At 56.1% G+C, this 14,095-nt stretch overlaps 2 protein-coding genes across 2 annotated transcripts in view; one reads left to right on the top strand and one right to left on the bottom strand.

The window, feature by feature from the left end:
• The window catches only part of Dnajc11 (DnaJ heat shock protein family (Hsp40) member C11), a 55,146-nt gene extending 50,156 nt beyond the window's left edge, over positions 1-4,990 (top strand). The window contains 6 exon segments of the mRNA XM_047563154.1: positions 892-1,047; positions 2,014-2,083; positions 3,118-3,175; positions 3,254-3,429; positions 3,993-4,122; positions 4,447-4,990. Coding sequence (XP_047419110.1) covers positions 892-1,047; positions 2,014-2,083; positions 3,118-3,175; positions 3,254-3,429; positions 3,993-4,122; positions 4,447-4,472 — 616 coding nt within the window. The 3' untranslated portion in view covers positions 4,473-4,990.
• Positions 4,991-6,016: 1,026 nt separating this feature from the next.
• Positions 6,017-13,135, bottom strand: Thap3 (THAP domain containing 3). Its single transcript, XM_047563148.1, is given in 6 exon segments — positions 6,017-6,619; positions 6,621-6,827; positions 7,129-7,239; positions 7,536-7,598; positions 10,683-10,875; positions 13,012-13,135. Coding segments are annotated over 6 exon segments (702 nt in total). The 5' UTR covers positions 13,086-13,135; the 3' UTR covers positions 6,017-6,565.
• Between the last annotated feature and the right edge of the window lie 960 nt (positions 13,136-14,095).

Raw genomic sequence — 14,095 nt, forward strand, 5'->3', positions numbered from 1 at the left:
ATATACCACAGAGAAGCTAAAATGAACTAGTGTTCTACAGTTGTTACATATAGAGTTTCACAAATGCCAGTTAGATCAAGATGATTGACAGCAGTGTTGAGTTTTTGTTTTTCATTTTTTTTTTTTATGTCATGCTGAAGATCAAACCCAATGCCTCACTCATACTAGGGGAGTGCTCTACCATTGAGCCACATCCCAGACCCAGTGTTGAGAATTTTTTTGGCTTTACTGATCTGGCGAGGGTGGGGGCTGCCTGTCACTTGCTGAGAGGAATATTAATATCTCCAATTCTGTGTTTTGGTGTTTTTTTGTTGTTTGTTTGTTTTTTGTTTTTTGTTTTTGTACCAGGGATTGAACCCAGGGGCACTTGGGCACTTAACCACTGAGCCACATCCCCAGCCCTTTTTATTAATTTTTTATCTTGAGACAGAGTCTCACTAAGTTGCTTAAGGCCTTGTTAAGGTGCAGAGACTGGCTTTGAACTTGCAATCCTTCTGCCTCAGTCTCCCAAGTCACTGACTTCACAGGCATGAGCCACCATGTTCAACAAAGCTTTGTTTTAAAATAAAACAAAAACAAAAAAATGTTAACCTCAGGCCCCGTACAGTGACCCAGCACAGCCTCAGGGGACAGATACTGTGGTTGTTAATTCTAGGGCTCTGTCCTTGAGGTCAGCACATAACAGTCCCTTCTTCTCCCTTATCCGTCACATCTGGCAGTTAAACTTTGGAATGGAACCAGCAGAGGGGAGGGGACTATGGAGCCAGCAGGTGCTGAGGTTCTTGGAACTGGTATTCTGGTATCTCAGGCCTGCTTCCTGTGGCTGAGACCCCCCACCCTTCAGTGGGAAACCTGGCTGACCTTGGGTGTTTTGCCTTTGTTTCTCCCCAGGCTAAACAGGGCCAGCCAGACCTACTTCTTCCCTATACACCTGACAGATCAGCTGCTGCCCAGCGCTGTGTTCTATGCCACTGTGGGGCCTCTCGTCATCTACTTTGCTATGCACCGTCTGATCATCAAACCATACCTCAGGGCTCAGAAAGAAAAGTGAGTTTCAGACATGTCATGGGGTTATTAGGAAAATTAAACTAGTGAACGCATATAAAGTACTTGACATGGCGTCTGGGTCCTCACAGGTCCACAAGAAACATTCCCCAGCAGTCCCCTTCATTTATCAGTCCCACTTTCAGAAAGAGCTAGAGTTATGTGTAAAGTTGAGACTCTCAACCATGACCAAAAGAAAGTTTTCCTGTTTCCTCTAACCATTTCTTTTCCTGGCACAGTATTCAAGAGGAGTGGGCTCTGTTCTTGTGTAAGGGATATATACTGACTAGTCTGGAACGTCACAGAAAAGAACTCACTTTGCAGTTCCATGTAGGTGATCCCCTGGGGCACATACCTGCAGAAATGGAGGGGAGTGAGCTGTGCACTTTTTAACAGTCTTCTTGAATGGAGCACTGGACTTGGAGAACTTGCAGAACAGAGGACCCTCCTGTTCAGGAAGGGCCCCTCTGGCCTCTGGATTACTACCAGCCAGGTTCCCAGTTTCCCTGGAGGCCTGCAGCTTGGAACAAAGAGTGTACTGGGTCAAACCCTCTAACAGGACCCAGTACGCCATCACCAAGTCCCTGTGCTTTGCTACAGGAAAGTAGGTTTTATGCGTCTGTGTATCTAAAGTAGTGTGAGTTGTGCTACCTAATAAGCCCAGAGTCGGGCAGAGCCTCCTGAGATTCTCGCCAGGCGAGGTCTTCTTTCCAAGGAGACCGCCAGTGGGTCCACAGGGCCTTGGCAGAGGAGGTGGGAGGGGTGAGGGCCACACAGTAACCAGAGGAAGGCTGCGCAGACCTGCAGCTTGCAGGCTCACCCTAGGCGACCTTGGAACTAGTTTTTGAGTGCTAGAACTAGAAATCCAGCAAGATCACAGACTACTCGCTGGGCCAAGGTCCAGCAAGGGGCCTTGTGACTCGCTGTGGGCAACATGTTCATGTGTGGCTTGTGCTTCTCTCACAAAAGGGAATTGGAGAAGCAGAGGGAGAGCACCGCAACGGACATCCTGCAGAAGAAGCAAGAGGCGGAAGGGGCTGTAAGTGCACAGCACCTGCCAGGTCCACCCCTTAGGATGCCCTCCTGCTGCACATAGCCTAGAACGTGGGAAAGATCCTCTTCAGCCCGCGTGCCAAGCTGGCGGCAAGACACACTGCGCCCTGCAGTGGGCTCAGGGACCTCGGTCTTTTCTTCCCCGGCAACCAGTACGGGATGCAGTACTCAAGACTTAGTTCCCTGTCCCAAAGATGACGACAGCTTTCCAAAGGCATAACAAGGTTCTTAAAGTAGCCAGAGCTAGATGCAGTGGCCCATGCCTGTGACCCCAGCAATTTAGGAGGGAAGCAGAAGCATCCCAAGTTCAAGGCCAACTTGGGCAACTTAGTAAAACCAGAGCTGAGGATGTAACTCAGCAGTAGAGAGCCCCTGGGTTCAGTCCTCGGTGCCACATATGCAAAAGTGGCTGGTATTCCCTCTTTTTCTTCCCATTATGTACTTCCTTTTTTAGGACATGAGGAAGTAAACATCCTGGATAAATGACAGGGGACCACGGGTTATCAATGCTCAGAAGCAATTCAGCACCAGGCAAACAGCCTAGTGTGGGCCAGGGCCCACGCGTGCAGCTTGGTGAGCACGTGCCCATCAGGGGCAGTGCAGCACAGCCCAGCTAAATGGTGGCACACAAGGACATGGGGTCCTTCCTCCAGAGGAGCTGGGAGTCCACTTCTTGTGTGAAATCTGTTTTTGAATACCAACAGTCATTCAGTGATTTTCCATCAGGTCATGAAAAATCTACCCACCCACTCAGGATCCTTAGGAAGGGAGCTGAGATGTTGTTGCTCCTACTGGGGTCAACATGGGCATCCTGCCATTTCAGCTGCCAGTTACCCGAGCCACCTGCTCTTGGGCTGAGGGCCTTGCTGATAGGGAGCTGATCCTTGGGGTGTTCACTCCCTTCCCTTACAGACCCTGAGCAATTGTGCCAGCAAGGACGTGGACTACCTGCCTGTGACTCACCAGGTCAGGGAAGCAAGCGCAGCCAGGTTCTGATGTGCTTGTCATCTTTTCTGGCAGGTTCGGTTGATGCAGGAATCTGTCCGAAGGATAATCGAGGCAGAGGAGTCCAGAATGGGTGAGAAGGCATATTCTCGTGCTGGGGCGGGTGGTGCCGGGGCTCTCTCAGAGATTCTGAGGGAAGTGTCTCGAGGAGGCCTGTCCCTGCTCTGACGGACCTGTCTTCAGGGCTGCATCAGTTGTGAACGCCTGTACGGGAAATTCGTCAACGACCAAGAGCAAGAAGACGAGAAGGTGAAGGTGATCGAATTACTGTGCCCCTGCAGTGCCTGGTGAAGGGACTCGAAGCTCATCCTCACGGAGGCCTCCCAGGTGGTGGTGCCATTGGCCTCCCACCAGAGAGGAAGGCACTTTAGGGAACGGGTTCAGTCTGACAGGGACATCCTGGCTTTGCCTGGCCATCTGTTGTAGTGGCCTTCGTGTTGCCCAGCACCCACTGCATGCCCTGAGTAATGGCCCACACTGTAGCGGTTTACCGCCTGCGCTTGTTTTTCCTTAAAGCCATTTGCTCGACAGGTATTTACTAAGAAGCTTCCAGGGGGAGCCACATGCCAGTGCAGCAGCAGACGGAACACACAGTGCCTTGTTTACCCCTGCGATGTTCCAGAATGAGGGCAAGGCCACTCAGAGCACATAGGAGTCTCACCTCCAGAGCCTGGGGTGCAGACTCTCCAGAATTCAAGGGCAGCTTAGCTTAGTTCGAAGAACTAGCTCCCTGGAGAAGTGGGCGCACCGCCTGGGTAGGGCTCCTGTGGGGCAGAGGCGGTTTTGACGGGCACACCAGTTCTCCCTCCAGAGTGTGCACCTCCTTCCCACATGCACAGTGGCAATGGAGGGGCAGTATAGACTCCTCGGATCACTGTGGTTTTTTGCAGGCGGGGCTGCCGGGGTTCTACGACCCATGTGTGGGGGAGGAGAAGAGCCTGAGAGTGCTTTACCAGTTCCGAGGTGTGCTGCACCAAGTGACGGTCCCTGACAGCGAGGCCCTTAGGATACCAAAGCAGTGTGAGTGGCCCTTCAGTCACCTGCACATGGGGTGGCAACATCAGCCTGACAACCACCTTCCCACTTGGGGTCCACCTAGAAGCAGGGAGGCCAGCTGAACCCTGGCCCAGTGACTTGCCCAGAGCTTGTGATCTGTGCCCAGGGAGCCAGTGCAGCCCTTCCACAGGTGGCACTGGTGAGCTCTTGCAGCACGCATGGCTGGTGGTGAAAGTAAACCTCTGCCCTCCAGTGGGCTCCCGGCATCTGTTATCAGCGGTCAGCGCTCAGCCAGGAAGGCGTGGGAAAGGACACGCCTGGAGCCTGAGGTGGTTTTGTCTTTTACAGCTCACAGGATCGATACAGATGGATAAACTGCTTCAGAGCCTAACTGAGAAGAGGCTGCAAAAATCTTTTCTTGGGAGTCTACAAATATGGAAGCAGGGAAACCCCAGACGCCAGATGTTTCTATTTTATTTTATTCCTCTAGAAGGTGAACCATATCAATTACGTGAAGGGACACACAGTCACCCAGCTTCATGGGTGCTGGCCGTAGGACTGCGGTGGCCCCACACGGGGCCAGACCACAGCGTGGTCCATGGCTTTTATAGAGAACCGTGTTCCTGGAGGGCAGGGCCCAGGGTCCCGGCCCCAGGTTCTCTGCATGCCTGCGGCCTGGTACCCCACAGCTCTGGGCCCGGAGGCCCTTGTGGACCAGGCTGCCCTCGCGGGACAGCTGCACACAGACACGTGGGAAGGAGGGAAGCCCCACAGCTGAGGCCTCCAGGTGAGGGAATCTGTCGAGCCACCCCACAAGCCACCTTCCTGTGCTGAAATGTCACCAAGTGAACGTGAGAGGGCTACGGGTTTATAAAACTGCTTTTTATCTGCGAACAAACGGGTTTGGAAACTGGTCTCTCTTCCCCACTCCAGAGCTTCTCCAGTCATTCCTCTTGCCCCTGGCTTGGAACAGTGATGTAACCCCAGGGAATGTCCCTGTGGGAAAAGACCCTGCCACCAGTGGACAAAAACTAGCTTGTGTCCGTCTCACCCTGTGACACATACTCCCCTAGAGTACAGTACTGGAACGAGGGGAGGTCTACAAGGCAAAGGCAGACGAGAAGGGGTCAGATGTGCCCAACCAGAGGCAGGGACCCTAAGGCTGGCCCAGCACCTGTGCCTCTGGTGAGTGCCCAGCAGGTGGCACTGTTAGCCCCACACCAGGCCAAGCCTGGCTCCTCCTGGGTTCGTTGGGGGTGTCTGCTGAGACACTTGATGTGTACCTCGGTGAACAGCTCCCTGTTGGTCAGAGACCTGTTGCCTGTAGCAGGCAGTGGTCACTTGCTCTCGCGGCTACCAAGCAGTGATGGTGGTCACTGGCCCTGAAGGCCGAGGTCACTCTGGCCTCCAGCTCTCCTGCAGGCTCACTCCCTGGCACCGGTATCTAAGTGACTGCTGACGAACCCTCTTCGGTTCTTAAAAGCAGTTTAGGTTGACCAATTCTGTAATATCTCAGTTTTTAAAAGGACGTTTCTGTCCGCCCACGGGTGAGTCTCAGCTTGCAGCCTGGTGGTCCCCAGGCACTGCTGCTCGTCGGTCTGAAGCCAGCTGTTCAGAGGCACTCTGCCCGCAATAAAGCTGTCCTGAGAGCTGAGGGTACTTCTTTAATTGACTGTGTGTTCATTTTTAGAAGATAACAAAATAAATAAGTGGCTGCCTCTTCCCCAGAGGCCTGGTTCCTGTCCTTCATTCTTCACTGTTGAGCCACATTTTATACACAGGCTTAACTTGAAGATATGGTTCCGTTTCCTACATTAAACATTTGCCTCAAGTTAGGAAACCTGTTGGGCTAGGATTTTTGTTTGAGTAACTAAAGTCACAGCTTTTTTTGTTGTCAAAGGCAGGCACACCCTGTCTGTTCTTTAATGGGAAACAGGAAGACGACCCTCTTAGCAGCAGGGAAGATGCAGGAGAAAAAACAAAATGGAGGAGAGCAACCTGCAGCGTAGAAAGACACTTTATTCCCGTGTTCACCGAAACCAGGCTGGGAGGGGAGCCACTTCTCCCAGCTTCAGCCTCTGTTCAGACACGGCTGGCTGGTTGACAGAGGGGACCCACAGGCTGTCCCTGAGGGAGGTGCACTAGGAGGATGGGCTCTCTCCCTCAGGGAGTGCCCGTGACATTGCCAGGTCAGCTCCTCATGCTGGGGTGCCACCCGTGGTGCACAGAAACCTGCCTCAGCCTGTGACTTCTGGTTCCACAACGAGTGTGGCTCTGACGCACCTCTGTCCCAGCCCCTGCTCCCCCGGCCAAGGCCTCTCAACTGCACGGTAGACCAAGTGGCCTGGCTGTTGTCTTGTCCCCTGCTGGCAGATCTCAATGCCACTTTCTTAGCCTCAGCCGCAGACCGAAGTGTCCATGACCAGAGCCCCCAAATCACTGCCTGCCCTGGGTGCTACTGCCAGGCTCAACTCCACTGCTCTGGCCGTGGCCTGGCCTGGGGTCCGTGCTGACCCTCTGTGTGCACGGAGGCGGCTGGACATCCTCCGCATCACCAGCCTCTGGGCCTTCAAGCGCTTTCGGAGCTTTTCGTTTTCCTTCAGGGTGAAGAAGAGCTTTTTTTTCAGGGCATCCAGATCCAGAAGGGCATAGCTGTGATCAGACGCCAGTCCTGTGGGGCCAGCTGGCCAGCCAGGAGCCTCGGCTGCTTCTGTTCTCTGCAGCAAAACCTAAAGACAGAGTTGAGCAAGAGCCATGAGCTGCCCAGATCATCCCCAGCAGGGGTGAGGGGCCACGGCAGGCCCAGCGCCAGTCCGGGTCTGCTCCAGCCCCGCCAGCGGGCCCCTTCCACTGCTCTGCTGAAAGCAGGTGTGCCCAAGTCCTGCTGGCCAGCGTTACTGGGAGGCTCTAAGGCATCTCGTTCTCCTCAGTGGGCTCTTACTGGGGGACCACGGTTCAGTATGTGGCAAAATCCTCTCCTGCCAAGATAACTGCCCACACGCTGCCTTTGCCTGGGACCCAGGGTCTTACCTGCTGTGCGGGGCCTTCGGAGTCTGGAGGCAGCGGCAGCTGCAGCTCTTCCAGTGGGGTGTCAGCGCTGCTCCTCGGGCTGTCCTCCTCGGGCCCTGCCTCAGGGCGGACCTGGGACAGCAGGGGACACCAGATCTTCCCGTGGCTGCCGCCACCCACGGGGGGCCATCCCTGCGTGAACAGCTGCAGCCAAGGAGCCCCACAGGGCCTGCGTGACAGAACAGCCCGCCTCGACCTTGGACTGGCGCCCACCAAGGTCTCTGGTGCTGAACAGAACGAGGGAAGCCTGAGAAACTGGCTCCCCCTTCCTGGGAAATGGGGCATCCCAGAATCTAGCCTGTGAGGAAACGGGACCGACGCCTGCAGGCCAGCCATGCTGCCCACACTGAGACCCAGTGCAGACTCACCTTCTCTTCCTGAGAGCCAGCGTCGCCCCTCTCACTGGCACGGTTTGTGTTCTCCCTCACAAGCTGCAAGACAGAACACAGCAGGTGCAGACAGGGCGTGATGAGATTGGCATCACCTAAGGTCCCTTGGAGTCAGGCCTTGGCTCCTGTGTCCCCACTGCTCAGCCTGCTCAGCCTGATACAGGGCACACCCAACTGCCCATGCCCAGCCTGTGCTCCCTTCTCTTTCTCCAACCATGTCCCCAACTCCTGGTTCAGAGGCCCCTGAACAGGTCCCCACAGCGCCAGGACCTAAAGTGCACATGTCGCCCCAGGGCCTGCCATCTGGCCTCAGTAAATGTCTGCCCGTACCAGCACACACGGAAAGCCTATGGCACCGCTCCAGGTCCACGGACACAATCTGCAGTCCCTGCCCAGCAGAAGAGCCCACAGGAGCCACAACCAGTTTCTCACCACCAACCTGACAGGCACCAAGCACTGCCAAGCACACACGCCCTCCAGCCCCAGCTGTTTCTCTTACTCCTTGGGGGCAAACATGTCACCACACGTGTGAATGTGATAAAAAGGCTACCTATTAACAAGCACACACTGAGCAGCCCCCTGATGCCAGCAGCCCCCTGGGTGTTGGGCATATGGCAGTGAACCCATCCCTACCCTCACGGAGCTTCCAGAGTTCAGGGGGCGGTCGCAGACACTAGGAAGACCAAGGAGTACGAGTGGAGGCCCAGAGGGGTGCAGGGCCAGACAGACCAGACCCGGGGGTGGAGCAGCAAGCGTGCGGGGCCAGTGGCGCCCTCCTGGTGAAGGCAGAGCCAGGGCAGGCCTCCTGCTGGCTCCTGGGCTCACGCCCCGCACTCACCCCCAGGACAAGCCGGCCCAGGGAGCTGCTCCTGTGGGAGTCCCACACTACTCTGCCTTCGACTTCAAGCAGTGCGCCCCGAGGGCCCCCCGCACACCAGGCCTTAGCACACCTAAGGGTTGAGTCACCAGGCTTCCACGGCTGCAACGCCCAGCTGTGGGGAGCCCCCTCGTGAGCGGAACCTGCACTTCCTGTGCCCAGCTTCAAGTCCCACGGGATGCCAAACTCCACCTGCACTGAACCAAGCTCAAGCCACCCCGAGGACTCGGCAGCCTCGCCCTTGAGCCCCCTCGCTTCCCGATGTGCTATCCCCACTGCCCACCCACCTAGCAGTTTCCACCAAGGAAAAGGAATCGTAGCCCGTGTCCGTTATCCCGGACCTCTGCTCCTTCCACCCCTTTGCTGATGCAAGTAAGGGTGGCGACCTTCCTGCTGGCCCTAAGGATTATATCCACGTGAGAAATCAACAGAGAGCAGGAAGACCCTGACCACTGTCCACGGGTCACTGATGGTCACAATAAGGGGAAACGAGTGAAGGTGCTGAAGGAGAGACTGGCCTGCACTGGCGCTGTAACCACGCACCCAGGAGATGGAGCAGTGACAGCGCAGGCAACCAGCGTGACAACACGCGCCAGTTCCACCTGAACTGGACTGACCACGGACCATCAGCTGAAGGTTCATGGGTTTTAACTGCTTGTGGCTCACTGAAGCCTGCAATGAGTAGAACTTCCCCTCTGTCCTGTCACAAGTTTACAAACTTCACAGCTTGTATAATGTAACCATTTGGGGTCTGCTGTTAACTTAGAGTGGCGTAACTCCTTCGCGCAACAGACTGAAAAGTTGTGCCAAAAACCCCTCAGGGAGTGGGGGAGCCAGCCAGCTCTGCCCTCCTAGGCTCCTTCCCCTCGAGCACAGGCCACCACAGTCATGCTCACTTGGCCTCCTTACGAGCTTCTGCCAGGCCACAGGGAGCTTCCAAAGCCACACCCCTTCCACTGCTATGGATTCTATGTGTCCCCCCCCCCCCAATTCACGTGTTGGGACCCGAGCCCCCAGTGTGACGGCCTTTGGAAGCACTGCAATTGACTGGGTTAGGAGGGTGGGCCCAGAGGAAGGCATTGGTGACCTTATAAGAGACACGAGAGAAACCTCCTCTCTGCTGTCTGCCATGTGAGGACACAGACAGGAGAACGCCATCCACAACCCAGAAGCAGGTCCTCCTCGGGACCCCGCATGTTGGACCCTGATCTTGGACTTGTAGCCTCCAGAACTCTGAGAAAGAAATGCTCTTTTAAGCCCCCCAGCAAGGTCCTTTGCTGTAGCGACCCCAGCTGGCTAAGACACCCTTAAGCCCGATCATGGCCTGTCCGTGCTCCCAGCTGGGCCCTGCTCTCTCCCCAGCTTCTGGGAATCTTCTGGACACTGTTCCCAAGTCTGCCCCAATTTTTTCCACTGCCAGGCTCTGCCCATCGCCCAAGTCGCCCCCACTGCTCCCCCTGCAGCACCCTTCCATTCTCCTGACCAGCTGTCCTTCACGTCACTACAGACCCAGCAGTTCAGGTGCAGCACACAGTAGGACCCACAGTGGTGCATGGGGCACAGCCCTGGTGCTACTCCAACAAAGAGCCCTGGGCCTGGCTGCAGCCCCCAGCCTGCCGCCTCTCAGGAAGGAAGGTCTTCCCTGCACGGCCTCATCCCAAGGAGAGCCAGGCAGAGCAGGTTGCCAAGGAGCACACTGGACCAGTCAGCCTCTCCAACAGCAGCCTGCTGCGAGGCGTGACAGTTTTGTTCTGAAGAGAAAGGCTGTGCTGTCCAGGCCGGCCTCGAACTCCTGGGCCCAAGCAATCCTCCAGCTCGGCCTCCCAGGCAGCTGGGACCGCAGTGCACTCCCATGCCCAGTCTCACATGACGTCATCTGTATATTTCTGGTACTGGGGTTGAACCCACAGGCACTCTGCACTCAGCTACATCCCCAGCCCTTTTTATGTTTTATTTTGAGACAGGGTCTTGCTAAGTTGCCCAGGCTGTTTTCAAACTTGTGATCCTCGTGCCTCAGCCTGGAGTCCTTGGGATGACGGGTGCACTAGCACACCCCACACAACTTCGTTTAAAGTGGAGGTCACAGCCCACAGTGCCAGCCTCCGAGGTCCAGAGCCTTGACAGTACCACCCCCCAACAGTCCTTAGCCTTTGCTTTTCCTGCAAATGCTGCCTCCACCCCCAACTGCTGGGGGAACCCGTGCAGGCTGGACCTGAACAGACCAAAGGTGGCCACCGGTGTGTCCCTACCTGCGTGGGGTCCTGAAAGGCAAACACTGTCGGCACAGCATTGTGCTTCAGGTTTTTGCGGTTTCCAAATGCACTGAAGCACTCGGGCCGGAAGTGCTCGGAGCAGATGACCGTGTGCTGCTTGGGCTTGAAGTTGGCCCGGCCAATGTTCAACACCCATTCCTTCAGCAGCTCAGGCCGGCTGAATGGGAACCTGAGGTAGACAGAGGTGACAGGTCTGACAAAGCTGGGCTTGGGCCACTGCAGGGTGGCTTATGGGACAGCTCTGGAAATTTGGTAATCTCACTTTGTTAGATCACATCTAATTTCTGGAAGCTTCTGGCATGGCTGTTAACAGCATCCTTAATGGAAACCCAAGAGGATGAACATGACCAAAGAGCCCAAGTGAGGGGCTACAGCCAGAGCTCAGTGGTGGAGTGTTTGCCTAGCACATGTGAGGCACTGGGCTCGATCCTCAGCACCACATAAAAACAAACAAATTCTTAAAAAAAAAAAAAAAAAAAAAAAAAAAATGAGCTGTTTCCAAAGCTGTCATTCATTCCTTCCAGAGCCTGCCACAGGCGCCCTGTTTTAGGTGCTAGGGACATGGCAGAGCACCTGCCCTCTGGGAACCTACCCTCCAAAAAGGGGAGACAGCCATAAGCCAAGCAGGTAGGGACTATGCAGGATAATAACAACTGGGAACAAAGAGAAGGAAGCACTGAGTTGCTGGGGCCCACTACCCAAGAGGTGACATTTGAGCAGACACTACAGGAAGCAGAAGAGCAAGACTGTGGGCTTTAGAAGGGATAGCAGGAGCTCAAGCTGCCCCAGCCAGATGCAGGGCCTGATGGAAGAGAGTCGCTGGAAGCTCTGCGTAGGGACAAGATGGGACCTGAGTCTACCCCAGCTTCTAAGAGGACACCAGGTGGCATGGACAGGTGTCAGCAGGAAGCAATGAGGAAAGGGAAGATCTGGATACATCTTGAAGCCAGGTAGTGAGTTTCCCCATGGAACATGGAATACACAGAAGGAAGGAATTCCACGTTTGCACTGGAGGAGCTGTAAAAGGGCAGGTCTGGGAGATGAGAGCTTGTTTTGTATATTAGGTGTTAAATTCAAAGCATTCTTCAGATCATCTACGTGGACAGGCAGGGGCATATGTGTCTGGAGAGGCCCCCGAACAACCTACAATCTAGGCTGAGATGGTGCCCTGGGAGCCAGTGTGGAGGGGACCATCACTGAGCCATCCATCGCCCACACTCTGAACACCCCAACCTTCAGTTTTGTAAATGGGAAGGATACAGCAAAGGAGACAGAGGGCCAAAACTCGTCCTAAGAGCCACATGGGAAAGAGATCAGCTGTGTCAAATGCTACAGAGACCGAATAACATGAGGTCAGATGGGTAGACCTAGCATCATATAGATCACCAGTGACAGGGCTCTTTTGTAGGAACAGGTTCAGGGAGAGTAAAAGCAACTCCATCCCCAGATACATACTCAACACAAGCATAAGGATACATGCTCTAAGATGTCTCCTGCAAACTGTCCAGAGCAGATTATTTGCTGTGGGGCGGGGGACTGGTGCCACCCAGATGTCCTTCAATTGTAGGGCAGATGAACTCTGGTATATACATTTGATGGAATACTATGCTGCAAACAAAAGGAATGAACAGCACACGTGCCAAGGATGACTCTGAAACAATGCTGAGCCAAAGACATAAAAGTACATGCTGTGATTCCATGTCTATAAAGTTCAAAACAGGCCAAAGCGATCCATTCTGATAGAAGGCAGCACAATCCCAAGGGCAGACGGGAGAACGATTGGAAGCGGGAGCAGCCGACCATTCAGCAGCGTTCACTTGGTGAAAACGGGTCTGTGTAAAAGTGTCGTTTTTCTACACCTGTGTTACACATCCATAGAAGCATTAAACAGTGCGGTGGGCAGAGAGGCAGAGAGCACAGGCCGCCCACCCTCTAGAGAGGCGGCAGGGCTGGCGCCCTGGAGACTGCCCTCCCGGGCAGGGGGCCCTGGCGTACTGGAGCCGGGTCCTGCAGCGCAGGACAGCCCGCCGTCCTCCCACGACCGCGCGGTCCCTGCCCGGCAGCACGCAGTGGTCCAGGTCAGAAGCGGCCGCGGGGAGGACTGGGCAGAAGCACAGCGCCCCGCCGCCGCGGCCCTCCGGGGTCGCCGGCGCAGGCGGTGCGGGCGCGGCCCCCTCCGCCCGCCCCTCCCCGCGGCCGGGCCGCGACCCGCCCCGCACGCCCGCGGCCTCGCAGAGCTCCCGCCGGCGCACCTGGCCCGCGAGCTCGGCGGGCCCCGGGCTCCCGCGCCCCGCCCGCCCCTCACCGGTGGAAGGTGAGCTGCTTCCTGCGGCTGCTGTAGCGGTTGCAGCACTGCCGGGCCGCGCAGGACTTGGGCATCTCGGAGCCGGGCCCGCCGCCCCTAACAAAGATGGCGGCGGGCCTGCGGGGCGCCGGGGCGGGGCTGGGGCGGGGCCCGCGACCGCCGGGGGCGGGGCTCGGGGCGGGGCTCGGCTGCAGGACGGGCGGGGCGGGGCGGGGCTCGGAGGGCCGGGCTGCGGGCAGCCGCGGGCCCGAGGCCGGCCCCGCCCCGGCGCGCTCCTCCCGTGGTCCCTGCGACCGCGTCGCCTCGGGGGTGGGCGGGCCCCGGCCGCCAGGCCGGTGGTTCCCCGAGTCCCCCACCTCGGACCGGGGCCAGCACAATCCCAGTTTGCTAAAACCCTAGGCCTCCGAGGCTCACTGGGGCTGACAACCTTGGGACCCCAGAACCAGATTAGGAGCCCAATGCCCACCCCCAGCTGTGCAAGATTTTCTTTCAGGAGGTGGTAAAGTTTCGGTTCCTCTGACGTCACTGGAGGTGCCAGCTAGACGCTGGTTGGTCTGATGGACAGTGCACACTTGACACTGGGAATTCCCGAAAATAAAGGGGCAAAATGAGCACCCACGGGAAGTTCAGATCCGGCTTGCAAAGCCTGGGTTAGCCTCACTGGGGTTCAGCCAAGTCGGTCTGACCAAGCTTTAAATCCTGGGTTTGCCCACGATGCAGTTCATTTCTGAAGAATTCACTAGAAAAGTATATTGAAATGGGCATGGTGGCACCTGCCTGTAATCCCAGCTCTTGGAAGGCTGAGACCGGAGGATCACAAGTTCCAGGACAACCTGGGGAATTTAGGAACCCAGAAGTTCTCAAACTAAAAAATAAGAAGGGATGGGGATGTGGTTTAGTGATAGAGGGCCCCCAGGTTCAATCCCCAGTCCAAGCGGGCGAGTATTAACCTTTTTTCAAACTGCTGAAATGCCAACTCCAGCTTTAGTTTGCCAGAATCTTTTTGTAATTGTGGTATGGGAGACAGGAGGCAGCACTGCAGCCCTTCTGCACAGAACACACACCTGAAGCTAGACCAGACCCA

Source organism: Sciurus carolinensis, chromosome 1, assembly GCF_902686445.1.
Source record: "Sciurus carolinensis chromosome 1, mSciCar1.2, whole genome shotgun sequence".
NCBI lineage: Eukaryota > Metazoa > Chordata > Mammalia > Rodentia > Sciuridae > Sciurus > Sciurus carolinensis.